We start from the raw sequence: 26483 nt of genomic DNA, 5'->3' as shown, positions 1-26483 counted from the left end.
GAGGGCATCCTCTTCAGTGAGTGGCAGAGGCCTCCAGACAAAGACAGAGAGAGAGAGAGAGAGGACCAGACGAGAGACTCACAGTTAACAAGACAGAAGGACGGGTCGCAGGAAACAGTGGGATTGAAGGATTGGGATACAGAGAGGAGCAAAATAAAAAATGATGTCGGGCAACAATAGCAGGGACATGTAGAGACAGTGGAAGACCCATTGTAGGGGCAAAGGACAAAAGTCTTGAGTTACAGTTAGAAATAACTTGTGATGTTTCATGCATTACCTGTGTTGGCATATTCTACTACACTGGGCAAATAGGAATTGCTGCTCAGATCAACAGGGACAAAAGCTGTGTACTTGCTGATAACATTGCAAGCTTTGCTGGCATGTATAGCATTCAACTGGAACCTCCGCCCCACACCTGCAATTAAAGAGAACTGTATGTCACGTCAAGAAATGTAGGTTCTGTATTTAAGGGCTAAAATGACGTCTTGAGTATTAGGAAGAGGTATACTATTTACAGTAAGTTTGGTTGACTGACTCATTCAGGATCTCCAACTCTTTTCATATGTGCCACTGCTTAGGTCTTTGCCTGCCTGGTTTTCATGTGCAGATAGTGAAAGAATAACATTTAACTCAAAGTCGAGCCCAGACAATTCCTCCAGCAGCATTTCTTACGGGATGGTACAGCATTGTTAGTCAAAGAGTCATTAGAAATAGGAGCGGAGGTTACTTTTTTTTTTTTTAGCAGAAAACCCTTTACCAATAGATCAAGATCTATCAGCAGAAACCTCATTCCTTTTTCTGTAAGTGCCCTGGTTCTTAGTTAGACGTCACGTCATTCTCAAACCTATTCCTTCTGTATAAACAGAGCCACATATTTTACAGAACATAGCAACTCAACTACCAGGAAAATACATGTGAGCACGTAGACTGTGAACTATTTTCTACTCAAAGTTGTGTCATATGTAACAAGCTCGTTATTCAAGTTTTTTATAGTTGGTTTGCAAATTAGAGAAGTTTATGCCACTTTTTGGATTTTTTTTATGTAGAAAAGCGGGAGACAAACTGATGCACAACGTCACATAACGTAATGAATTTCAGCAATAAGTGCATCGTGTAACTCCTCCCTAACGCCTCCTATTAATACTCCCAAAGTCGGAAGCTGATGCACATACGCGGAAACTGCAGCAAAGTGATACATTTGATGCTAACAGTGTCAGATTCCCCATTAGGCCTGTTAGGCCCGGGCCTAAAGCGGCAAAATACAAAAATGTCCGCCCCCATTTGCATTTGCCGCGCTCTCGGCCTATCGGACCTAATGGGAAGGGACTTACTTACCTGTGCCAGCCGCCACCAATCTGCCGCCCTGCTTCCCCTTTAGAATCCATCGTCATATGATGCCGCGGATGTCACAAACGACGTTACACGGCGTCTCGTTGCCATGGCAACCGTGGCGGCGCAACGTCAAATGACATCATGACGTCAAGTTACCATGGTAACGCGACACCATGCGACGTCACGTTGGTGACGTCTGGCGCATCACCTGACGCTGGATTCTGAAGGGGAAGCAGGGCGGCAGGCACAGGCGGCAGGCACCGGCAAGTGCCGAAGGGCGGCAGATTTGGAAATCCGCCGCTGGATACTAAGGGTTGTAAAATAATAATGATGCACCTTTGGGACCTTATTCATTGAAGTACAAGAAACACGCCTGAAAAAGGGAGGCAGAAGCTTTATAAATCGGGGTTTTTTGCCATATTCAATATTTCTTGAACCATTTTATAAAATGATGATGTCTGAAAAACTTTTGACAAGGATTATAAGTCAATATGAACTGCAAATTGCAACAGAGAAGCACATGGCACCAGGTCACACAGCCCTTTGTATACTGTCTTTATAAAAAAAAAATCTGGTGAAAGATGCTAAATTAGGCGAAGTAGGAAAGAAGCAGGTAACTACAGGCCAGTGAGCCTGATATCATTAGTGAGGAAGTGAATGGAAACATCGCTGGAAGATAGAATTGTCTAAAATGCAACTACCTGCACGATCCCAGGCAGCATGGGGACACACGGCCAAAAAATCTAATTCATTTTTTTTTAACTTGGAGACTAAGTAAATAGATCAGGGGGCCTCAGTAGATGTAGCTGACCTAGATTTTAGTAATGATATCAGTCAGTATTTAAATGGTAACTTGAGAGGAGAAGAGAATACTCCTGATGAAACCGCCAGCGGTGAAACGCGTAGTGATTGACATCGCCAAACGAGAGAGAGAGAGAGAAGGACGCCAAAGCTGTGCATTCAAGCATCCGGGCATCCAACCCGGAAGTGTGGGAACCCGACAGAGAGACGGCCCCGAGCGCGAGGGATAAGGAGGCGGTGAGGGCGCTATCCCCTAACCGGTCTCTGCTGTCTTTGTGACAACAATGCTTTATCACTTGAACACAATGTGAGTGTTACATTTGATATTTTACATGGCAGATAAACAAGTTTTCAGTCTGCACTATTTTGCCTTCTCCGGTTCTCTTTGGAAAGATCCTCTTCCCTAAGAATGCCAGCGGGTTTTATTGCCACAGATTTGGGACACACTTTTATTACTAGTGAGTATATTCCTTATCATTTCCACAACATACATGTTTGGGTTTCAGACATACTACACTATAGTGTGTCCTTTTGGTCATTTCTTGGTTATAATATTTGCGCTCCCCGAGTCCTGGACATCTATGCTGAAGAATTGAGGAAGTTATTTATATTAAGGGTTTCAGCTGCAATCAACGGTTGTTTTAGTAATTATTTTTACTTTATTCACATTTGCGTGTTTTTTTTACACTTTGATCACTTTTGCATTTTTTTTATGTGTATGTGCACAGGTGTTATTTAAGGCTATAATGTGAGATATTGAAATCCATCACGTTAGGGTTTCACATCATTATTCAGTCCTATTGTTGTTATAGTCTATAATTGGCATTAGCTGTGTATTGCGCTTTCTGATCAGCTGGCTTGGTGAGGATTTGTTCCTATAAAGTACACCTCGTTTGGCATAGGTTTTGAATGTCAGGGTATGAATGTGCAACCCAAATGATAATTGGGAGTCAAACCATATGCGCAGATACTTAAAACTAGTGACAGGGGCTAGGACGGTATTAGCATTGGTTCTGATCTGTAGCTCCGTCATTGGTACTTTAAAAAATTTAGCTTTGGTCCCAAATGCCATTGTTACTGTCTGGTCAGAGAAAAAAACAGTTTGTTTGGGAAATCCAGTTTTAAGTCTCAAAAAATCAGATTGAAGTACGTCTCTAAGGTCAGAGAGGCTAGGGCTGTGTGCAAATAAGATTGTGTCATTTGCATACATGTGCATTGAAGTGACCTTACAAGCTGTGGGAAGATCATTGATGAACACTGGGAAGAGTAGGGGCTCCAGAACAGAGCCCTGTGGGATCCCACAGGTGATATCCAAGGGGTTGGAGTTAGAGCCTGAGATAGACACGTTGGGATATACCTGATAGATAGGAGTGAAACCAGTTTAAAGTAGTGATGTACCGAGTACCCGGAAATTACCCGGTACCTGGCTTACCCGGCACTTTTTCCAATTCCCAGAAATTACCTCGGACCCGGCACCGGGAGCTGGGACCCGGTGCCGGGTAATTTCTGTTTTGCTCTGCTCCCTCTGTCCTCCTCTCGGAGAATGGAAGGAGCAGAGCAGGAGAATACTTACAGAAAAACTTCCCTGCAGCTGGCGGCGGAGGGTGAGGAAGACCGCTGCAGAGTGAAGAGGACCACAGCGACATTGTGGGAGCAGCGGCAGACATCCTGGTGGCAGTGGCAGAAAAGGACGTCCTTGTTGAGCCGGTGGGAGCAGCGGAATACATCCTATCACAGCTGATGTCGGTGGGAGCCGGGGAACATGTGATCGGAGCAGGAGCATTACTATTGGACAGCCGGGGAGAAGCTGGCTGTCCAATTGTAACGCTCCTCCTCCGGTCACATGTTCCCCAGCTGCCACAGTCACCGTGGTATTCCTCACACTCCGCAGTGGTCTTCCTCACCCTCTGCCGCCGGCTACAGTTAATTCAATGCTACCCGGCCGGGTACCCGCTACCCGACCTGGTACCAGGCCCGGCAAAATTTCTATTTTTCCCCGGGTACTCAGTATTCATCAATTTAGAGGACTCAGTACAACACTAGTTTAAAGCATGTTCCCCTATTCCAGAGCACTGAAGTTATGGGGAGAGGTACTAGCAGCAGAAAGAGATTGGTGGTGATGTCACTTTGTAGACCACTGGTGAGACCTCACCTAGAGCCCTGTGTTCCATTCAATTCTGGGGATCATACATTGGAGATTGGGCAAAAAAGAGGGCTACTAAGAAGTAAGACAGTGTGTGATCTACAGCATGAAACATATCAGGAAAGACTACAGGACATTAATATGTACATTTTAAGAGATAGAAGGGGGAGGGGGATAGGATAGAAACAGTCACATATATAAAGGGTTTTTAAGAACGTGCAGGGGAAAGCATTTTGCAAAGTAAGAGGAGCGCTAGAACAAGAGGTCATTCTCTGACGCTGGAGGGTGGCAGGCTAAGTGAATGTGAGGAAGTACTTCTTCACAGAAAGAGTGGTGGATTAGTGGAAGAGCTTCCCAGCGGAGGTGGTAAGGGCTAATACAGTAAGGGAACTCAATCATTGCTTGGGAAAGACATGAGGCGACCTCCTAAATACGAAAGAAACCCGAGGATCAAATAGGGCCCGAGGTTTTACCACAGGTAGGAAAATAGACAAACAAGGTTGGCCGAGTGGTTCTTAAGTGCCATAAAATGCTATGTTTCTATGTAAATTGTTGCAGTAATTTGGCGAACAAATGTCATTCTGTCCGATTTTCGTGCATTCCCGAGCAATGGGAACTGTCACAAACATTTTGCAAAGAAACACAAAAAGACGGTCAAAAATCGAGGCAAATTTCATGAAGAAATTTGAAGACTTTTTCAGAATATTAATCAGAATTACAAATGCAAAGTAATTTTCATGCAGTTTTCAGGAAATAAATGCTTCGTCTCCCCGTCACGGGGTGAAACCGTTATCACTTTGTGTGTACAAGTTCCAAAGAACATTTATTACCGTTCAAGAAAAGAAAACAAACTTTCCAGGACAGTTAGAATATTGTGTCAATAAAAAGTCTAGAGGGTTTGTGTAAAAGTGTCTATATTATTATCTACGAAGAATGAAAAGAAATATACACTGACCATAAAAGTAATAATCCCCTCGGAACAGGGCATTATTGGTCAGTAATGTTGCGTTCTTCAGGGATTATTACTTAAATATAATCTGTGCACCATGTAACTCCAACCCCAATGCCTTCTACTGACACGCTTAATAAAGCTAGCTAGGGCAGAAGGGGCAGAATTGGAGCCAAATACTTTGATACATGGGTGCAGGGTGAAAATTCCCCCCAATTACCAAAATACACAGAACCATCTAGCTTTAGATAACTCTTGCACATCAATCCATGGCAGGCTAGAGTTAGTCTACACCAGCAGTGCTCAACTCCAGTCCTCAAGACCCACCAACTGGTCAGGTTTTAAGGATATCCCAGCTTCAGCACAGCTGGTTCAATTAGTGGCTCAGTCAAAGAAGCCACCTGTGCTGAAGGTGGGATATCCTGGAAACCTTACCTGTTGGGGGGGGGGGGGGAGAGTCTTAAGGACTGGAGTTGACCACCCCTGGTCTACACAACGATAGATTGCAACTAGCATAGCCTGAACAGAATCCACATAACAGTATGCAAAGAATGTTGTTCGCACCTAAAATGTACATGAAAGCAGTGATCCTATATAAGAAACATACATGAATTGGAATCATATAATGTTAATATCTTTAAAAAAAAATTGTTACAAGTCATTCTGATTGTGTGTTATCTCTGTGTTACTGTGTTGGTCTGTGTGTCTTATTTGAGTGTTATTTCTTTGTGTAGGGAGGGCTGTATGTGTTACTGTTGTGTCTTATGCTTGTGTGCCTCTTGCTTGCTTGCTCATTACCATGTTCGATTTCACATTCCCTTTCTGCCAGCTGCTCAAAATCTCTTATGATGGACTTTGCTGCCAAGTGATGGAACGTTTCATTCCACAGATCTCCTCCATCGTCCTCCCTGCTCGCACGCTCTCTGAAAAGCTGCTTGATATCAAAGGCGATCTCCCACTGCACAGGCTGATTGCCCTTTAAGCCCCTCACCACAGCCTTGCACATGGAGTGTGAGTGGGGTGCGGGTTCCTTGACGCCCGAGCTCTGGGACTCGGAGTAGAACTCTGATGCAGCTTCAGTTTCAAAGGTGAAACAAGGGTGATGGCAGTCTGTAAGAGATGAGTACAAGCCATACTTATTGTCATTGCCCTATGTTAGAAGGTCTCTCCCCCTTCCTCCCCTTCCTATGAGTGATTGATTATAAAGACAGTTGCTAAAGATGTTATTTTGCCTGCAAACAACCACAACCACCAACTTTCACCCATGTAAAGCACATTATCTTTGCAAGAGGGGCCTACAACATGTTGCCAAAGGGTTAAAGGCCATACTCACTGGCCCCTTTTCAATATGCTGTGAAGCTTTCTTCTCCTTGCTCAAATCCTTTGATGGGGGCTGAAGACCTCCTGATGAACGGGAAGACAGCTTCACAGCATATTAAATAGAAGCCACCGATCTGAAACGCAGACATTTTTAGCCGACACTCCAGTTTATCGAACGGAAAAAAAACTCTGCACTGTATTTTCTAACGTGCAATATCCCGTAATAATGTCTAAAAGAAAAAATGATGTTACCCAATTAGATTGTAAGCTCTTCGGAGCAGGGACTCCTTTTCCTAAATGTTACTTTTATGTCTGAAGCACTTCTCCCCGTTATGTGTTATTTGTATTACTTGATATTTATATGATTGTATCGTGTATTACTGCTGTGAAGCGCCATGTACATTAATGGCGCTATATAAATAAAGACATACATACATACATGATGTGTTTTACATGCTCGTCCTTATAAAGCTTTCTTCCGAATACTCTTTCTTTTCTTTTTTTTTTCCAGTAGGAATTGTGTTTTTTGCATGTTGGGAAAACCTCATAGATGGGACCATGTGTTACAAGTAATAAGATCATGTTTACATCAGGGGCACTGATAGAATAAATTTTACTGCATGTACTATCTAAAAACGGCTGAATTTAATTTGTTTATTATTTTTAACTAAATGCAATATGCTGAAAGATGACGGATGTATTTTCCAAATTGTGTTTTTATGAATACACTGTGATTCTCAGGGCATATTAACCATGCTGTTACTTAAAAAACGAATTACTGTATTTTCATACTTTTTTTTAAGTTTTCAGGTGATTTTATATTTTTATTTCACATAGAACATGCAATGGTGTTTTCTGAAAAGTCAGGCTGGATTGCATCTTCCACCAATATCTTTAGGGAAGTTTTATTAATATGCAGTCGCATGTTGAGAGACACCCTTGATTCTCCAGACATGCACAGTATAAAGACATGAAAACTAATATTTTTCTTTGTTACAAATCAATACTGATCATCAGAGATGTGCCAAATTGTTGCTGAAATTCGTGAACCAGACGAAATTTCCCTGCTTTTTTCACGAAAAATGCCTCGAAAGTCTGCAAACTTTGCAAAAAATATTCCACAACCATTCAATGGCCCTTTTTTATAATGTATGTATGTATATCTTTATTTATATAGCGCCATTAATGTACATATCACCTCACGGCAGTAATAATAATCGTATAATTCTGGTGAAATTGGTGAAGATCTGTTGGAATTCTGACAAAAGTGGCAACATTCAAAACAATGTAAACTTTTGCAAAAATGCTGAATTTAAGAAAAACTAATTTGACGACACTCACAGAACTCTACTGTTTCCCAACATGGTGCATTAATAAATACCAAAAAGCACCCAAGCGCCACATTTGAAGTGTATACACATCTGTTAATGAGGCAATGTCCCACCACATGGGTATGTTCAACGTTATTTTTTTGTTCTCCGATTAGTAAAATAATAATAATAATAACACACATGGGGCCAGATCCACAGAGCTTCATTATTGACTTAACGATGTGCTAAGCTAACACCTCGTTGAGTGATAACACGCATCTTCATAGGTCAATAATGCATTGATAAGAGCTATTTTCGGCAGAAAATGCCTTTGCGTTGACTGTACCGTACGTTAGAGCCGATATGTCAGAGGCGATCCCCCTAACAACGCATATCCACCGAGCTCCTATAAAGTAGGGGTTTAATGAGATGCTAGTTACATGAGGTCATATCCAACCGTGACCTTACTCCCACCCAGGCCCTGAAATATGGGTCGGTGGGAGGGTAGGTATACAACCTGCCTGAGGTACCTGGGATATATGCTAATATAAATCATTTACATATACTTTGCATATCCAAATTAGCATAGTTGTCAGGTATCCCAGGTGTGCTCGGTTTTATGGTATCTTTCCACGCAATGTTTAAAAGAATGTTTGGGGTGGGGGGGGGGTAAATAAATAACGTAGGACTTTAAAGCTGCAGTTCAGGCAATATCCTGCGTGTGTGTTTTTTTAATAAATCAGTTCTGTAGTAAGAAAAAATACTTTTAGCATTTTCGTTTTAAAAAAAAAACAACTTTGAAAGACCAATTTTCTTGTATTCTATTTTAACAAGCATGCTTGTTCCTATAGCAACGATTTACATTCCCCATATTTAAAGATGTCGCCAAACTTTGCCGATCAATAGGCTGAGAACGAATTGACCGGCAGCTATGCAGTTTTTTAGGTAAGTAGAGATTGCCCACATGAAACTATTGAAGTTAAAAAAAAAAACTAAAAAAAAAAAACGGGAGCGTGAACTGCAGCTTTAAAAACAGAACTGACTCCTCTCTGTCTCTGTCTATCTTTTTCTCTTTCTCTCCCAGGTTGCGCTAACTTAAAGTGGCGTTAAGCCTATGCTAATGTAAATATACGACGGCTGTTGTTTTTGCCTATACTTGGTTTTCTGGATGTGCATTACCCTCAAGGAAAATAATGTCTGTTAATGGTTTTGATAGCACCCTGTTATTAGCACCCCGCTAATGGACCTTCTGGATCTGGGCCATAGGGTGTATCTTTAACACACATCAGACTAGGGAGCATATTTCCCCCTCTTTGCTGCCAGAAACGCATGTACGGTAGAGCAGGGGGCTCAACTCCAGTCCTCAAGACCCCCTAACAGGTCAGGTTTAAGGATATCCCAGCTTCAGCAGAAGACAGAAAAGCCCAATGCTACATCCAATTTGACAAAATATATAGTAATTAGTATATAGTTAAATACTTAAATGATAATATTCTCATAAACATGGGTCATCAACGGGAGAAGGAGCGGCTCAGTGAGAAAAGACACTGACTGGCATTGAGTTTGAAGCAGGGGAACCTGGTGTCGGCTCCTTGTGACCTTGGGCAAGTCACGTTATCTCCCTGTGCCTCAGGCACCAAAAACATAGATTGTAAGCTCCACGGGGCAGGGACCTGTGCATGCAAAATGTCTCTGTAAAGCGCTACGTAAAACTAGCAGTGCTATACAAGAACATGCTATTGTTATTATATTCTCATAAACAAGGGTCATTTGGTTAAACCCTTTGGCCAAAACGTTATAAGCCTGCAAGCCAACGTCACGGCACGACCAAACTTTGCAGGTCCTAACACTGACCAGTTGAAACCTCTCCTTTAGCTGTGGGGAGGGAGAGTGACTGCAGTGAGTGCATCCTTACAGCATAATGAAAGAACCTTCCTTCCTTTAAAAGTGGGGAGGGGTGAGCTTAAACCCTGGTCATGCCTTGACGTTGGCTTGCAGGCTTATAATGCTTTGGTCAAAGGGTTTAACCAAATGACCCTTGTTTATGAGAATATTATCATTTAAGTATTTAACTATATACTAATTACCAGTGGTCGACAAATCACCAAAAAATCTACTCGCCGAATAAAAAAATCTACTCGCCACCTAGTACCACACGTGTGCTGCTTGGGCCAATAGGAGCTCGCCACGATGTTAAATCCACTCGCCCGGGGCGTGCAAATGTATAGGTTTGCCGAACACTGCTAATTACTATATATTTTGTCAAATTGGGTTTCTTTTTCTGTCTTTTGTTCCATACATTTGGCCACGCCCAGTAGCACTCCTTTTGACATAAATATATATATATTTATTTAAGTGTAGCAGGGTTCCCCCTGGACCCCCCTTCCTACCTCTGCTGCGGTGGTTGGCCCAGGGCCGCCGGAGTGCGTGGCAAATCCGGCGACTAGCCAGACAGGTGGGGGCAGTGAGCTGGGAGCGCTCCGGTGTTGCGGAGGTTCCGCGGTACACCCGGCTAGCGGGGACTGCCATCTTTAAAGCTGCGCATGCGCAGAGTCACCAGGGACGGTGGCCAGTAGGGAGAGAGGCTTGCGCATGTGCAGTAGCTTAGGCATAGCGGCGGCCATTTCCTATAGGCTCCGCATACGGAACTACAATCCCCAGCAGCCCCAAGGGCTGTTAGTCAGCTGAGCCAGCAGAGCCAATAGGGCTGCAGCTTTTCCCTGCTGAGGAAGAGATACAATTCGCACGCGTAGACCATGTTAGTCAGTCGGAGATGGGACAGGGACAGGGTAGGAGGTATGTGCGGGGGGGTGTAACTCCTGCACTAGGCCAGAATCACCCCTGTTAGGCCCCAGCTAGGCCCCGACTCCCCTCAGCTTGTGGTTGCTGCAGGGACCGGCCCATAGGATAGGGACACGACTCTGTAGTACCAGCAGAAGTGAGGGACACAGCCAGGACGCGTTGGCATCCTGGTCCTTGGTGGTCTGCAATTAGATCATCCAGCATCAGAAGTAAGAGACATTCTAAAGGTGGATCACTCCACGCGGGAGCCACCCACCATAGGGGTGGAGGCATCGTGGATCACCCCTCTGGATCCGTGGATCCCAAGTATAGCATCTGTGCGCCCCGGGTGTGGACACACCCAGCAGGTACCTCACCACAACACGTGCACCAACCTATACCTCACCTTTAGTGGGCAACGCTGTCTCACACACTTGGGTGGGTGTGGGACTGAGGACACGTGTTGGGGAACACGGTGTGGGGTACAGCCCTGCGAGGCCTAGTGTTACAGTGTGGCACTATTGTTTATGATTGTTCTATGCATATAGTCAACTGTTCTAAACATACTATTGTGTATTCTTTATTGTATGTGGGTCCTGTAACGGGGTTATTCTACACCCTAGAATCCCGTACAGGTGGAGGCGCTGTCACCCATCGTTCCAGGATACACCCCAGGCTCCTAGCAGCGGAGGTTCAGGCCTCCTGTGAGCCACAGGTATTGCACCACACACACCGTAGCTACACATCTCCCACGGGTGGAGGGGAGTGTGTTACATATATATATATATATATATATGATGCAGTGGGTTTTGGAGTTAGAGCTCGCTGGCGTTGTGCGTTTGTTTATCCCAGCTTCAGCATTGCTGACTCAATCAGTCCTTGCATCAGTACAGGTGGCCCAATCAGTCGCTGCTTCAGCACAGGTGGCTCAATCATCAGCTCAGTCTTTGGCTGAGAAACTGATTGAGCCGCCTATGCTGAAGCTGGGATATCCTGAAAACCTGACCTGTTGGGGGGGCTTGAGCACTGGAGTTGCGAACCCCCTACCATAGAGCCCTCTGTCAGCTATGAGCTAAGCTGCTAACACATTAGTGATGGACAATATCTGCATTCCCATCAGCAAAACCCTGGGTTACATCTGCGCTTCGGAGTACAGTCCATCCTAAGCATGTAAAACAGGTGACACGTCCCAGGGTTAAATAACAATGGTTTAAATCAGACAGCCAAAGCTATTTTCAATCATGTGTTGCAGTTAGTTTGTATACAGACAGGTTCATGTATCACCAACACACTGGAAAACTTGTGTGTTGACGCACTGCACTATTTTGTGCAGGTGTGTGATGGGTAATAAGCTTGTTCCTCAAGTTTGTTACATGTGGCACAGACTTATCAACAAGAAGGTTTGCGCCACATCAGACAGGGATGATATTTTGAGAAAGATCCAAGCTGGCTGTTTTTTTCCTCCTTTTCTAATTTATTTTACATTGGGTTGAAGCAGGTGGTCTCCGGAGCTGAACGCCATTCATTTCAGCTCTGGGGACCCCCTGCTTCCGGGGATATTTACCTCTGTAGGGGGTGCCGGTAGCCTCTCCGGCTCGCTAGCTGAGGTTCATGTAATGGCCGGTTCTTAAAGCTTCCGCGTTCTGCGGGCCAATAGGAAACCGTGATGTCATCTGGTGCAGCTTTCTATTGGCCCACGTGAAGTGGGAGCGTTAAAGTTGCAGAGGAGATACCAGCATCCCCTTTGGAGGTCTGTATGTCCGGAAGCAGGGGGTCCCCAGAGGTGAAATGAATAGGGTTCAGGTCCGGAGTCCCCCTGCTTCAATCATATGTAAACAAATGGTTTTAAAAAATGTAGATTGCCCCTTTAAAGCTGCAGACCAAGCAATATCCTACGTGTGTTTTTTTTTAAAATAAATCAGTTCTGTACTATGAGAAAATATTTGTAGCATTTTTTTAAACAACTCTGAATGACATTTTTAATGTATTATAATGTAACAAGCATTTTTTTGTTTCTATTTACAAAGTCACATCCCCTTCCTCTTCTGAAACAGGCTTTGGCACAGCCCTTTTTGAGCCCTGTCCTCTCTCTAGCAGTGCACCAACTGTATCTAGTGACTGCCTGGTCACATGATCTTCCCCACAGAACTTTGCATCTTTGGTCCTCTTCTGCTGCACTGACAACCATTTAGTGAACCCCCTGAGCCGAATCTTCGCCGATCAATCACAGGAGAACAGATCAATCGGCCATTTAGCTAATTACTTATCAATGTGTGGATTGCATTGATGCACATATTAAAGGGGGGAGAGAACAAAAACGGCAGCTTGGACACTCCTTAAAGGGAGAAAAAGAGAGGCACAAAGATGCAGTGTTTGATACATCATATTATAATTAGGTAACGTCCTCCCTCACGCCTCCTATTGACACTCCTCAAATTCCCAGCTGAAGAACATAGGGCAAGAACTGAAGCAAATGCCAAGAGGCACAACACTAATTGCCTTGTTACACAGACCCCATAGCGAGCTGCATATCGGTAGAAGGAAGCAGCCCCCTTCAGCTCCTATGTTTTTATGTTGTGTTACTGTGTGTGTTGAGCAGAATCAGCACACACTTCCATCTGCAGGTGAAGGGCCAGCCCTATAATCTCCTTCTTCAGCCTTTAACACGGAGGGCGCATGCCAAGTGAGTGCTTGATAAGACTTGCATTCTGCCTTCCGGAGTCTCGACTGAGGAAAACCTTCTATTTCTAAGCAACACCAAAAGTAAATGTTTTCTTCAAGGAATATTACATTTGTTTATGATTTTTATAAAGAGCTATGTTGGATTGCCCCTTTAACCACTATACTTCCAGAGGGGCATGGATAAGATAAACATACCTGCTCAGGTACCCTGCAGTTCCACCCTACTCTTGAAACGGGTGATTATTCTGCACACACTCAGCTAGAATCCACTGGTGGCACCCTTCTGATAAACCAGCCTAGCCCTCCCCATAACCTTAAAAATAAGGAAGTAATCATTTAAATCAATAGATTTCCTAGATATCATCTTCCAAAGCATCAACCTGGTTCTATCTTTAGAAAAGCAGCTGTTTGAGACAAGTGGTTAAGTATGATGGTATGGAGTACCACTACTTGTTATACACAGACCTGCAGCACCACTTTTTCCATCTTCAAATTACTTACAGTTTAACCTCCTTTTTAGAAAAGATAATGGGATTTATTACAAATAAAACTCTCTCTCCCTTTCTGTTTTCAGAAAATAAATATGATTTAATCCTTTCTACATTGAGCTCCAAAGAGCTTAACATCATTGTTTAAGAAGGTTAGAAAGTCTTGCAATCTGGCGACAGTTCCACTACCTAACAGACCATTGGTGGAAACCTGAGCAGTGTAAGTGTTTCCACCTTACCGTCTTGCACACACAGGGGCACACGCATCACGTGCCAATACAGGTTATTGCATCTGTTCTGGCGTTAACTCCCATTCGAGTCAATGTGAGTTAACACCAGGACGGGTGCGATAACCCGTACCGGCACTTTATGCCTGTGCCCCATAGACTAATACATGGACCTTTAAATATAGCCTCACCCAGGTCCCCCGGGCTGCTGAAAGGCTGACTGTCAGAGGAGGATTTCAGAGAGAGGGAAGTCTCCTGCTGTGTGGAGGGTCTTTCTGTGTTGGCCGCTTGCAGACTCTCATGTATCAGTGGGGAGTCCCCATCATGGCAGAATGAGAGGCAGCTCTGTTGAAGTAGAGATGGACGCCTGGCACCGGTGCCTCTAATCTTTGTTGTGGTGACAAATGGGTTGGCGGATAAGGATGACTGATGGAATACAGGGATGGAAGGGAGAAAAAAAAGGGGAGGACCATTATCGGCTTATAATTACTGGTGAACCACTTTATCACACTCCAGCCACCATAATATTATGTTCAAACAAGTCAACTCTCACTGATTGTCTGTGAGTTTCTTTGATTTGGAGTCACTCGCTCTGATTTTTAGCATCAGAATCCCATAGACTTCAATGGAGTCTCACTGGTAAAATTCTGGACTTTTTAATTACAATACAATATTTTGGCCCATAACCCTAATATTTCACTGATTTCAGTCCCTGGATTTTGACATATCTGGAAGTTTGCTAGAAAAACAATGCATGTTGTAAGAGATGATACTTTAATTGGAAGTTGTTTGTACCTATACTCAGTCATTTATACAGACAAGTTGCTATTATCTCTAATGATCAATGATTAATTTTTCGAGGCATTTTGTTTTTCATGGTACCCAAGATTTTCCCACCCACCTTTTGACATTATACCATAAAAATATTGTGTTTTTCATACTGTAATCAAAACATTTGTATTGTGCTATAGTTTACCATAGAAAGACCCTGCACCAGTAATTATAAGAATAACGAATAAGAGAGTGTGCATTCATGATTTTTTTTTTACCCACCCTTTGCTGTGTGTGTGGATTTGTAAAAAAAAATATATATCAACAATGTACACACACCTATCCGTTATTCAGTATGTGCTCATCATGAACTGGGACCATTCATTCAACAAGTTAATTAAAGTCACCCGCTCCAACTACAGGAAATCTAGACAGTCACAGGAGTCACCCGCTGCTGGCAATCCATGAGCCAAAATCCAGTTGGCAGGCAGGTTCTAGAATTGTACAAGTATACAATCAAGAATAAACTAACTTCGGACCAGTCCAAATCATTTTAACTGCTAATACCATCAGGAACGTCAGAAAGACCATATCTGAGGTTCACTCAAAAATTTCCAAAATACTATTAATCACAGGACAGATCATATCTTGAGATGTTTTGCTCATCAATGTCTCCCAGCTGCAAACAGGTGGCAAATAATAGAATAAAAATAAAAGCAAGCCGATCAAAGAAAAGAAAAAAACCATGCATTTCTCTTAATTGAATATTTTATTTGATTTGATTTTTTTATTTCTGCAGCGAGGACACTAATAAATTGCCCTCAGGTCCCTTCGATCGTCTGCAATGCTAGAATCATGCACTGCTTTTGAAATCTATAATGGTGCATTTACAAACAACTCTTGAACCTTTAGATCCAAAGCATCCTCAAGAGCAAAAAAAAGGTGGGATGAAATCACAGTATTGTACATTAAAGGGTGTACATAATACTAGCAGGTTTCTCCCTTTAACTCTGCGGTGAACATACAAGACTGTAATGTCTTATTGCTTCTCACTGCAGCAGAGAATCCCTCCCCTGCACCAAATGCAGAAGGCTTCACATAAACTATACCTAGGTGGCACTTCAGACTATACGTTGCTATTAGCTAGGAATTTAGGATGGAGCCTCTTAAGGATTTGGCTGAGCACCCAGAACCAGGCTGTTATTCTTTGGGTATGTGCAGCCAGCCATGGCTGGGATTTCTCTTGAGAAACACTCCACCGCAGGAGTAATTGGCTCTTGCGCATTTGCTAATTATAAGAGACACTTCAATATTAAGGTTAACAGTTTGAAAGGATTTTGCCACAGGCAGTTGTGTTTGCAGTTCTGCTTTAGAATTTAGGATTAAACCAATAATAATTTAATCATGCAATATAATTATGAGAAGCAGCTGTTTCTTTGAGACAGAATATCCCTCATCCATCAATGTTAGAGTTGCCAGTTGGCCCCACATAATCTCTTATTCCCCAGGGTCATCATGGATGTGTTGGGAGCATCAATAATTTGACCTTTCCCTGACTCCCCCTCTCCACCTTCACCCTGATTGTAGCGTTTCTTCTTCTCCTTCAATCTGGGATTTTGTGCATTACCACATGTTCAGAAAATGAACAGCAGACATTAATGAGATTCTTCACAAGATCTCTTAAGACTAAGTAAGGCTAAGCTCGATTGAAATCCCAATCATAAACTGAGATGGGCTACTTATGACATACTACAGATGCCTGCATTGGTTTAAGTGCTCGGTGAGGTCTGTAGTGTTTAGGGTTACTGGCACTGAGCTCAAGCTCTACTGTATGTATAAGGTCAGTGCACTGTTCTGTATGGGGCATATGAATGATAACTGCTCTGTATGAGGCATTCTTGGGGGTGACATGTCAGGTATCAATGTTAGAAATGTGTAAGAGAGGTCAGTAATCAGTCTGAGCGGTCATTGGTCAGTGTGGGAGGTTTGTGATTAATGTTCGGTGCCAGTGTTGAGTGTATGGGACCAGTGATAGGTTAGCTGTGTATGAATGGTCAACACTATGGACACCAAGATTTGGTGTAATAAGTCAGTTGTCACTGTGACGGACCAGTGATCTATGTAATGGATCATTGCATAATGTGAGGAATTAGAACTCTCTGTGCAGGTTTATGAAGGGTTAATAAGTTGACTGTGGGATGCGTTGCTAATATTAGTGGAGGTCATCAGTGATCACTGTGCAACAGGGCAGCTCTACTACCCATAACGTAGGCAGAAGAGCTTTGGGAGCCAGCAGGGGGCTTTCTGTGTAACGGGTCTTATTTCTGTACAGGGTTGTCCACTGTAGGTCAAGGGACAAAGTCCACTGATCTGATTGGTGAGTTCAGTCGTGATGATCCCTGTATGTGCAGCATGGTTCTGAACACTGAAATCTGTTATCTTCAGTCTTTTTGTCTAAGTCAGGGGTATCTAACTAAAGTCCCCAAGGGCCACCAACAGGTCAAGTTTTCAGGATATCCCCGTTTCAACATAGGTGACTCAATCTGTCCCTGCTTCAGCACAGGTGGCTCAATCGGTCCCTGCTTCAGCACAAGTGGGGTCAAGCAGTGGCTGAGATTGAGCCACCTGTGCTCAAGCAGGGATATCCTGAAAACCTGACCTTTTGGTGGCCTTTGAGGACTGAAGTTGGACACCCCATGTCTAAGTCCTTGTCCTCATGAGTATAATATTTACTAGTCCCCAATCCCCATGAAGTAGATGCTTGCAAACTACTACTGCAAAGGACTGGAGAACTGTGTGGGGACCAGCTCTCTCTGTAAGGCTTAGGGTCACGTTCCTTTCTTGGATTTCCCTCAACGTCACCAAATGAGATGCATTAAAGTCTTTAACCTGAACTGTGTTTCTATGGAAACTCTGAAGAAGAGTCTGCTTATCAGATTCCCTATACCTCCCCATTTCTCCTAATCTATGTTCAGGATTCGGAAACATGACATGTACAGAAAGACAAGAGAGAGGCAGCAAGAGACAAGCCAATCGGTGACATTGACAGACAAAAATGAGACAAGATCCAATCAATTCGCTCGCTGCTCCTTTCCACTGGGCTCTCGCCTGCTCCCGGCACTCTCCCGGGAGCCAATAATGATTAACTGGAGAGAACAAAGAGCGATCAAAACTTCAGGATGTAAAAATCTAATTACATTTATTGATAAAGTGCACATCAAAAAGGGTTTGCAGAGCCTCACTGTGGCCATTCCACCTTGGGTGGTGGTTCTGCATACCTTCCCAACCCCTTGGATGCCGGAGGTGCTGACACCACAATGCATGAAGAAACACAATAATTGCACTGGTACCATTGGCAACTGAGGGGTTAAAGAGTAAGTTGTTATTGTGTTGTTGGCCAGATAATGGAAATCTTGTATTACTCGTTTATTTCCATGCAGAGAAGAGAGTGACTGGCAGAGAAGAGCACCGTGCTCGAGAGACAGAGATAAAGTGAGTGAGGCTGATGAAAACAGTAATAGACAGTGAGTGGCTCAGTGAGTAAAGACAGTGAGTGGCTCAGTGAGTAAAGACAGTGAGTGGTTCAGTGAGCAAAGACAGTGAGTGGCTCAGTGATTAAAGACAGTGAGTGGCTCAGTGAGTAAAGACAGTGAGTGGCTCAGTGAGTAAAGACAGTGACTCTGATACCGAGTTTGAATCAGGGTTCCCTGGTGCAATTCCCAGAGTCAGCTCATTGTGACCTTGGGCGTCACTTTATCTTCCGGTGCCCCAGGCGCCAAAAACATAGAGTGTAAGCTCACCTGGGCAGGTACTGTATACTGTAATTGTAAAGCGCTTTGAGTTCCATTGGGAGAAAAGAGCTATATCCAATAAAGTTATTATTAAACAAATGCAGTCTAACCCAGTGAATTAAAAGTAGTGTGAGATTTTCATTGATAAATAAGATCTTGAGTGGGATGTTTCAACATAAATAACGTGCGAATAGAGGTTTGTTCTGCTGCATTAGGCTGCGTCCATGGTGAATTGTGCCGGGCGGAGGCGCGCTGAGGCTAAGGGAAAGCGGGTGCTTTCCCTGGCCTTAGACCGTGCGCCGTCCGGGGGCGGGGGGGGGGGGCTGTGACGTCACGGAGCTGGTTCTCCCTCATTGGGCGAACCGCTCACGTGACCGGCCCTGCGCTCCCTTGAGCGCTTGAATTTAAAAAATTTCTAAGACTTACGCTTACGCACGCTTGCGTAAGCGAGCCCCTGCTAAAGCCGCTCTCATTGCGGCTGCAGGGGCTCAGTGCCGAGCAGCAGCGCGGCTCAGCGCATAAGCGCTGACCATGCCCGAGGCCTTAGCTTCTTTTGTGCATGTATTTGAGTCAACATGTAAAAAACAGAGATTCCTACAAGTGACATAAATTGATAGCCGCTGAAGTTTACACTATCTCAGACCCTGTGAATTTTTTCCAAGCACATACAAGATATAAACTAGCTTCTATTATTGACACTCCCCAAATTGCAAGCTCATGGGCCAAATATTGGAGCAAAGACGCTGACACACAGAAATGCAAGATCATTTGCACAAATGAGGTGTGTCCATGTTGCGTCAAATTTGCCTTGATTTATTGCACCCGTTTTTAATCCCAGGGAAAGTTTGACAGCCAAAGAAATACATGCACTTTCTAGTTTCACAAGCCTGGCAACTCTAAGTAAGTGTCACCACACCATGGCCGGCAAATTGTCGGTCAGTACTGTTGGTCTGTGCTGGAAGGTCTTTGATTGGTTATCAGTGGGACAGTATTTAAGGGTTTCAGATCAGACTGGTGACCTGTTGGTAAGTGTTGGAGGTCACAGACAAGTTACCTGCATGTAAGTTTTAGATGATTTTAGACCGGATGCCTGTATGTTACAGACAGGGCAATTGCAAGGGTATTTGGTGCACTAGGAGGCGAACCTTCAGCTTGCGCCCGCCCCCTCCGCCCGCCTCCCCCCGCACACACAATTAGCTTTCAGATTTTTTTTATATCTAACTGGAAAATTTAAATTTTATACTTAGTAGATTCCTTCATACTTATCCACCCCCTCATTCTCTCCCCCCTCTCTTTCCCTCCCCTCCTCTCTCCCTCCCCTCCTCTCTCTCTCTCTGTCACCCCCCCTCTCTCTGTCATTCTCTTCCCCCCTCTCTCTGTCATTCTCTTCCTCCCCTCTCACTGTCATTCTCTTCCCCCCTCTGTATTCTCTTCCCCCTCTCTCTGTCATTCTCTTCCCCCACTCTCTCTGTCATTCTCTTCCCCCCTCTCTCTGTCATTCTCTTCCCCCACTCTCTCTGTCATTCTCTTCCCCCACTCTCTCTGTCATTCTCTTCCCCCCTCTCTCTGTCATTCTCTTCCCCCCCTCTCTCTGTCATTCTCTTCCCCCCTCTCTCTGTCATTCTCTTCCCCCCTCTCACTGTCATTCTCTTTCCCCCCTCTCTCTGTCATTCTCTTCCCCCTCTCTCTGTCATTCTCTTCCCCCCCTCTCTCTGTCATTCTCTTCCCCCTCTGTATTCTCTTCCCCCCTCTGTCATTCTCTTCCCCCCTCTGTCATTCTCTTCCCCCTCTCTCTGTCATTCTCCCCTCTATCTGTCATTCTCCCCTCTCTCTGTCATTCTCCCCTCTCTCTGTCATTCTCTTCCCCCCCTCTCTCTGTCATTCTCTTCCCCCACTCTCTCTGTCATTCTCTTCCCCCTCTGTCATTCTCTTCCCCCCCTCTCTCTGTCATTCTCCCCTCTCTCTGTCATTCTCCCCTCTCTCTGTCATTCTCCCCTCTCTCTGTCATTCTCCCCTCTCTCTGTCATTCTCCCCTCTCTCTGTCATTCTCCCCTCTCTCTGTCATTCTCTTCCCCCCTCTGTCATTCTCTTCCCCCCCCTCTCTCTGTCATTCTCCCCTCTCTCTGTCATTCTCGCCTCTCTCTGTCATTCTCTTCTCCCTCTCTCTGTATTCTCTTCCCCCCTCTCTGTCATTCTCCCTCCTCTCTGTCATTCTCCCTCCTCTCTGTCATTCTCCCTCCTCTCTGTCATTCTCCCTCCTCTCTGTCATTCTCCCTCCTCTCTGTCATTCTCCCTCCTCTCTGTCATTCTCCCTCCTCTCTGTCATTCTCCCTCCTCTCTGTCATTCTCCCTCCTCTCTGTCATTCTCCCTCCTCTCTGTCATTCTCTCTCCCCCTCTCTCTCTGTCACTCTCTTCCCTCCCTCTCTCTGTCATTCTCTTCTCCCTCCTCTCTCTCTGTCATTCTCTTCCCCCCCTCTCTCTGTCATTCTCCCCTCTCTCTGTCATTCTCTCCCCCACCTCTCTCTGTCATTCTCCCCTCTCTCTGTCATTCTCTTCTCCCTCTCTCTGTAGTCTCTTCCCCCCTCTCTGTCATTCTCCCTCCTATCTGTCATTCTCCCTCCTCTCTGTCATTCTCTCTCCCCCTCTCTCTGTATTCTCTTCCCCCCTCTCTGTCATTCTCCCTCCTCTCTGTCATTCTCCCTCCTCTCTGTCATTCTCTCTCCCCCTCTCTCTCTGTCATTCTCTTCCCTCCCTCTCTCTGTCATTCTCTTCTCCCTCCTCTCTCTCTGTCATTCTCTTCCCCCCCTCTCTCTGTCATTCTCCCCTCTCTCTGTCATTCTCTTCCTCCCTCCTCTCTCTCTGTCATTCTCTTCCCCCCTCTCTCTGTCATTCTCTTCCCTCCCAGTCATTCTCCCTCCTCTCTGTCATTCTCTTCTCCCTCCACTCTCTCTGTCATTCTCTTCCCCCTCTCTCTGTCATTCTCTTCCCCCCGTCATTCTCCCTCCTCTCTGTCATTCTCTCCCCCCTCTCTCTGTCATTCTCTTCCCTCCCTCTCTCTGTCATTCTCTTCTCCCTCCTCTCTCTCTGTCATTCTCTTCCCCCCTCTCTCTGTCATTCTCTTCCCTCCCAGTCATTCTCCCTCCTCTCTGTCATTCTCTACTCCCTCCACTCTCTCTGTCATTCTCTTCCCCCTCTCTCTGTCATTCTCTTCCCCCCGTCATTCTCCCTCCTCTCTGTCATTCTCTCCCCCCTCTCTCTGTCATTCTCTTTCCCCACTCTCTCTGTCATTCTCTCCCCCCCCTCTCTGTCATTCCCTTCCCCCCTCTCTGTCATTATCTTCCCCCACTCTCTCTGTCATTCTCTTCCCCCCTCTCTCTGTCATTCTCTCCCCCCCTCTCTCTGTCATTCTCTCCCCCCCCTGTCATTCTCTTCCCCCGTCATTCTCTCCCCCCTCTCTCTATCATTCTATCCCCCTTATCTCTGTCATTCTCTCTCCCCCTCTCTCTGTCATTCTCTCCCCCCCTCTCTCTGTCATTCTCTTCCCCCCTCTCTCTGTCATTCTCTCCCCCCCTCTCTCTGTCATTCTCTCCCCCCCCTGTCATTCTCTTCCCCCCCGTCATTCTCTCCCCCCTCTCTCTATCATTCTATCCCCCTTATCTCTGTCATTCTCTCTCCCCCTCTCTCTGTAATTCTCTCCCCCCCCCTCTCTATCATTCTCTCCCCCCTCTGTCATACTCTTCCCTTTTTCTCTGTAATTCTCCCCCCCCCCCTCTTTCATTCTCTCTCCCCGTGACACACACACAAAAATGAACAAATACACACAGGACAGCCACAGAAAACACACACACAAAAGAGCAGGACACACACACACCAAGACGCACACACTCACACACATGACAAAGAACAGGACACACAGGCCAGAGACAGACAGCCTCACCTCTATCCGCTATATGCTTAGCCCCACCCCCAGGCTCCTTACACCTCCTCCTGATTGGCTGCATTACACAGCAGCAGCCAACCAGGTTGGAGGAAACTGCTCAGCACCCAAGCAACATCGCTGCTCTGGGAGATAGTGGAAATCTCCTCAATAGGGCGGCAGCCGCCTCATTGGCCTAATGGCTGAACCGGCTCTGGTTACAGAGTTAAAGACTAGGGACCTACGTGTTAGAGGTTTCAGACCAGGTACCTGTGGGTCATCGTTGCCAGAGCTTGGGCTGTCTGGACATGTTAAGTCCTGTATTTGTACCCTACACAGTGGATTCTTCTCCTGTGCTGTGCTGGGGTCACTGGCGGTGTGGAACCTCTGTGTGGGCACATGGTCATCAATTTGACTGGTGCTGTACGCTCGGCGCTGGAACCCAGGATCAGTCACTGCAATGAGAATATGACACACAGTGACCCAATAATATATTCTAAACCACTTATTACAGAAGACTCTAACCACTCCCAACATGGCCTTCGTACATGATGACTGCTCTTGATACCTTAACTTTTGCTGCAATGATATTTGAAAGGAAAATTGACAGAAGAAGAACAGGGGAAGAGTGGACCAAACTTTAGAAATACAGGATGGTAGGGAGCAGGTCCTGTTACTAGAGATGGGGCGAAACTGTCGAAATCCGCGGCGTGGAATTTCCCGCGGCTTTCCATTCCATATCCGTGCCATGGGGTACAATCCGTTGCAGTTTCCACCCGTCCGGATTAATCAAAAACCACCGTTAGATACAGTCCGCTGGTGGATTTTACCAATCCAACCCGCGATGCCCCACGATGCCCCGCCATCCGCTGGTGGATTTTAAGAATCCAAACTGCGGATTGTATTCTTAAAATCCAGATGGCAGAATCAGCAGATTGGATTGCCAAATTAAATTAATTAAATTAATTAAAAATTAGAAAAAGGCAGATCGCCCTTTTTGAGATTGATTCGCAGAAATCCGCGGACCAAAGGAACGGGACGATCTGCGGCCGATCCAAACCCGCCATAACAATTTCCCCATTTTTATCTATTACAAGCCTGTGCGGTTTGGCCAACAAGTTTGTTGTGAGTTACTGTATGTTCCCATTAGTCTATCCCCGAGGATGAGAACAATGATTGTAACTGACCTGTGCATATCTGCTGACAGAGGTCTGTGCTGTAAGACCATGGAGGACTGTGGAATTAGCAGCCTGTCTTCTTGTCACACTAGGGTCACACACGGACACACTATATTCTGCGCACTTGAGATTGTGAGGCTGTTACCTGAAGTTCCTACTACATTTTGTTTTGTCAAGTTTATTGCAATTAACTTTCTTTTCACAGCGTCTCATTGATGTCCCAAAAGAACAGCAGACAGAAATACTAACAGGAACTGTATTCTAACGTGGGACCATCCCAGACGTGAGCAAAACATTTCATAAAAACCTTAATATACGCATCTCTACCAAAGCACTGTTGCATTAGCAAAGCACAAGTTTGGGATTAGGTGTGGAAAATATTGTAGGAATTTTTTTTAATAGCATAATTTGAATAGAATTTTTCTGTTTGTCTACAAATCCTTTTGGCAAAAAAAAAATGGTTTAATATGACTATACATTGTGACCACTTCAATGTATCCTATCAACCTGTAATAGCCGAATTCCCATCAGTGGGTGCAATCTTGTGGGTCACGCCATGTAAAATGTAATACAAGTCCTTGAATGATTTATTTCCATTGAAGATCTAAGAGACGTCAGAGACACTCAGCTCTTTCATCCTCAAGAGATACCTCTGTGGAGTGATTTGCTAAATCTTTTTCGGATGTGACATAGAGCAGGGGTGTTCCGACTCCAGCCCTCAAGACCCCCCAACAGGTCAGGTTTTAAGGACATCCCAGCTTCAGCACTGTTGTCTCAGTCAGAGACAGAGCCGCTTATTGAGCCACCTGTGCTGAAGCAGGGACTGATTGAGCCACCTGTGCTGAAGCTGGGATATCCTTAAAACCCAACCTGTTGGGGGGTCTTGAGGACTGGAGTTGAGCACTACTGACATCGAGGATGTCAAATACACGAGGGATAGTAAGTGGCAATGTCCAGGAGTACATGTACCACTAATTAATACCTGCAGGTACAAGATGTCACAGTATATGTAGAAGTGGCTCTAAACCTGATGTTACCGGGGCCAATGACTTGATGAGGTGGCAAGGGTTGGGGGGTCGGGGGTGGGGGGCCCGATTGGTTGGGCATGTGGGAAGGGGACCCTGAACTGCAGCGATCGGAGCTGGGATAGAGGAAACAAGTGGCCACTGAGTCCATTTGTAAGGTAGCACCGCCGCTGACTATATGTTCCATAAGGAACTTATATGCAAAGAACTTATACAGTATGTTTCCTAAGGAACTTATTATTTGATACCAAATTCCTACTACAATTATTAAAATATTGTCAAATTACAGTACAAAAGGGGACACAGTTATCTTATCGGGGGTTAAAAGGTGACATAAACCTGTACAAAGTACATCAACCATGGTATACCCATACGCATGTCAGCGTGTCCGCCTGTCTTCCCTAAACCTGCTTTATTCAATCAGCTGTTACATGTCATATACTGTATTTACGCTGCAGACATGGATTCTATGTGGTGTAGTCACTGGTAGTGGCTGCAAACCAGACTCAACTAGGGTACAGTGGGTACAAACCCTCTAGGCAAACATGTGATAATAATCTACTGTCAGGCAGTATGCAAGACTATACAGATAGCACAGTGTGGTCATTTAATGGTATCCAAACATCTACAGTGCAAGAGAAAAGGCTTGCAACCGGAAATTGAACAAATATATGTACAATCTGAGGCACAGTTAGCACCAACCGGCGGAGGGGTCTCCAGTTGGCTCCTCTTTGACACCCGGGATTTCTGAGCTCTGCTCCGAACATAGGCTGACATCGTGACCTCTTGTGCCTCCGCTCACTGAGGTCTCTTCCAGGGACTGAAAGAATACAGAACTTCCGGACTCCTGCGAGTGCATCATGCTGTAACGCCGCCTCTTGTCCTACAGAGGGAGACACCGCACAGATAAGAAGCACGGGGTCAGTACAGGGATGGGATAGAAGTGCAGAAGTCTGAGGCAGTGAAACATCTGGGACAGGGGAGGCCAACTACAATCCTCAAGGGTCATCAACAGGACTGGTTTGAGGGATATCCCTGCTTCAGCACAGGTGGTGCAGTCGAAGACTGAGCCACTGATTGAGCCACCTGTGCTGAAGCAGGGATATCCTGAAAACCTGACCTGTTGGTGGCCCTTGAGGACTGGAGTTGGCCACCCCTGATCTGGGAGAAATCCTGATAACTGCTCCATGGCTTAAAAAAGACTGTAAGCTCTTCAGGGCAGCTCTTCCCTTTGCCTTATGTTATTATTTACTTGCTGCTCTTATCCACATTGTTAGCACTTTATCCCCCCCCCCCCCCGTGTGTTTTAGTTTTGTACAGTGCTTGGTACATTGTTGGTGCTATACAAATGATACGGACATATCTGATGTAGCAGATGGACAGGGGCGCAGGTTTGAAATCCGAATGTCACAAACTTCAAATTTCGTTCCGAGGTTCGAGTCAAATTTCGAAACAAATCCTAAATCAAGAAACGCTAAACTGGGCCGACTTTTGAGTTCGGGAGCAAAATACCACTTGTGAGCACAAGCACATGTCTCAGACAGGTCTGCAACCTGCCTTTCCCCATAATCTCCCAGCATACAGTGCTTCCACTGCACCCAGGGATTCTGGGTAATGGCAACACTCGCAGTGTCATCTTTTTGCTTCTTATTCATTTAGAAAAGTTTCACATTCGCAAACGTTTTTCCCAAAGATTAAAAAAAAAAACTGCTTATTTGGAGTCACTTCCATGATTTGTTATGAATCCAAAACAAGAAATAAAACCAAT

At 45.0% G+C, this 26483-nt stretch overlaps 1 protein-coding gene across 1 annotated transcript in view; it reads right to left on the bottom strand.

Annotated features, from left to right (window-relative positions):
• The window catches only part of VWA5B1 (von Willebrand factor A domain containing 5B1), a 125276-nt gene that overhangs the window by 5880 nt on the left and 92913 nt on the right, over positions 1 to 26483 (bottom strand). The window contains exons 13-17 of the mRNA XM_075606050.1: positions 25418 to 25598; positions 22783 to 22967; positions 14225 to 14459; positions 6024 to 6335; positions 278 to 415 (exon numbers count right to left, since the gene is read on the bottom strand). Of these exons, the coding sequence (XP_075462165.1) occupies positions 278 to 415; positions 6024 to 6335; positions 14225 to 14459; positions 22783 to 22967; positions 25418 to 25598 (1051 nt within the window). The remainder of the gene's footprint in view (positions 1 to 277; positions 416 to 6023; positions 6336 to 14224; positions 14460 to 22782; positions 22968 to 25417; positions 25599 to 26483) is intronic.

Source organism: Ascaphus truei, chromosome 6 (genome assembly GCF_040206685.1).
Source record: "Ascaphus truei isolate aAscTru1 chromosome 6, aAscTru1.hap1, whole genome shotgun sequence".
Lineage (NCBI taxonomy): Eukaryota > Metazoa > Chordata > Amphibia > Anura > Ascaphidae > Ascaphus > Ascaphus truei.
This window is presented reverse-complemented; position numbering and strand designations above follow the sequence as displayed.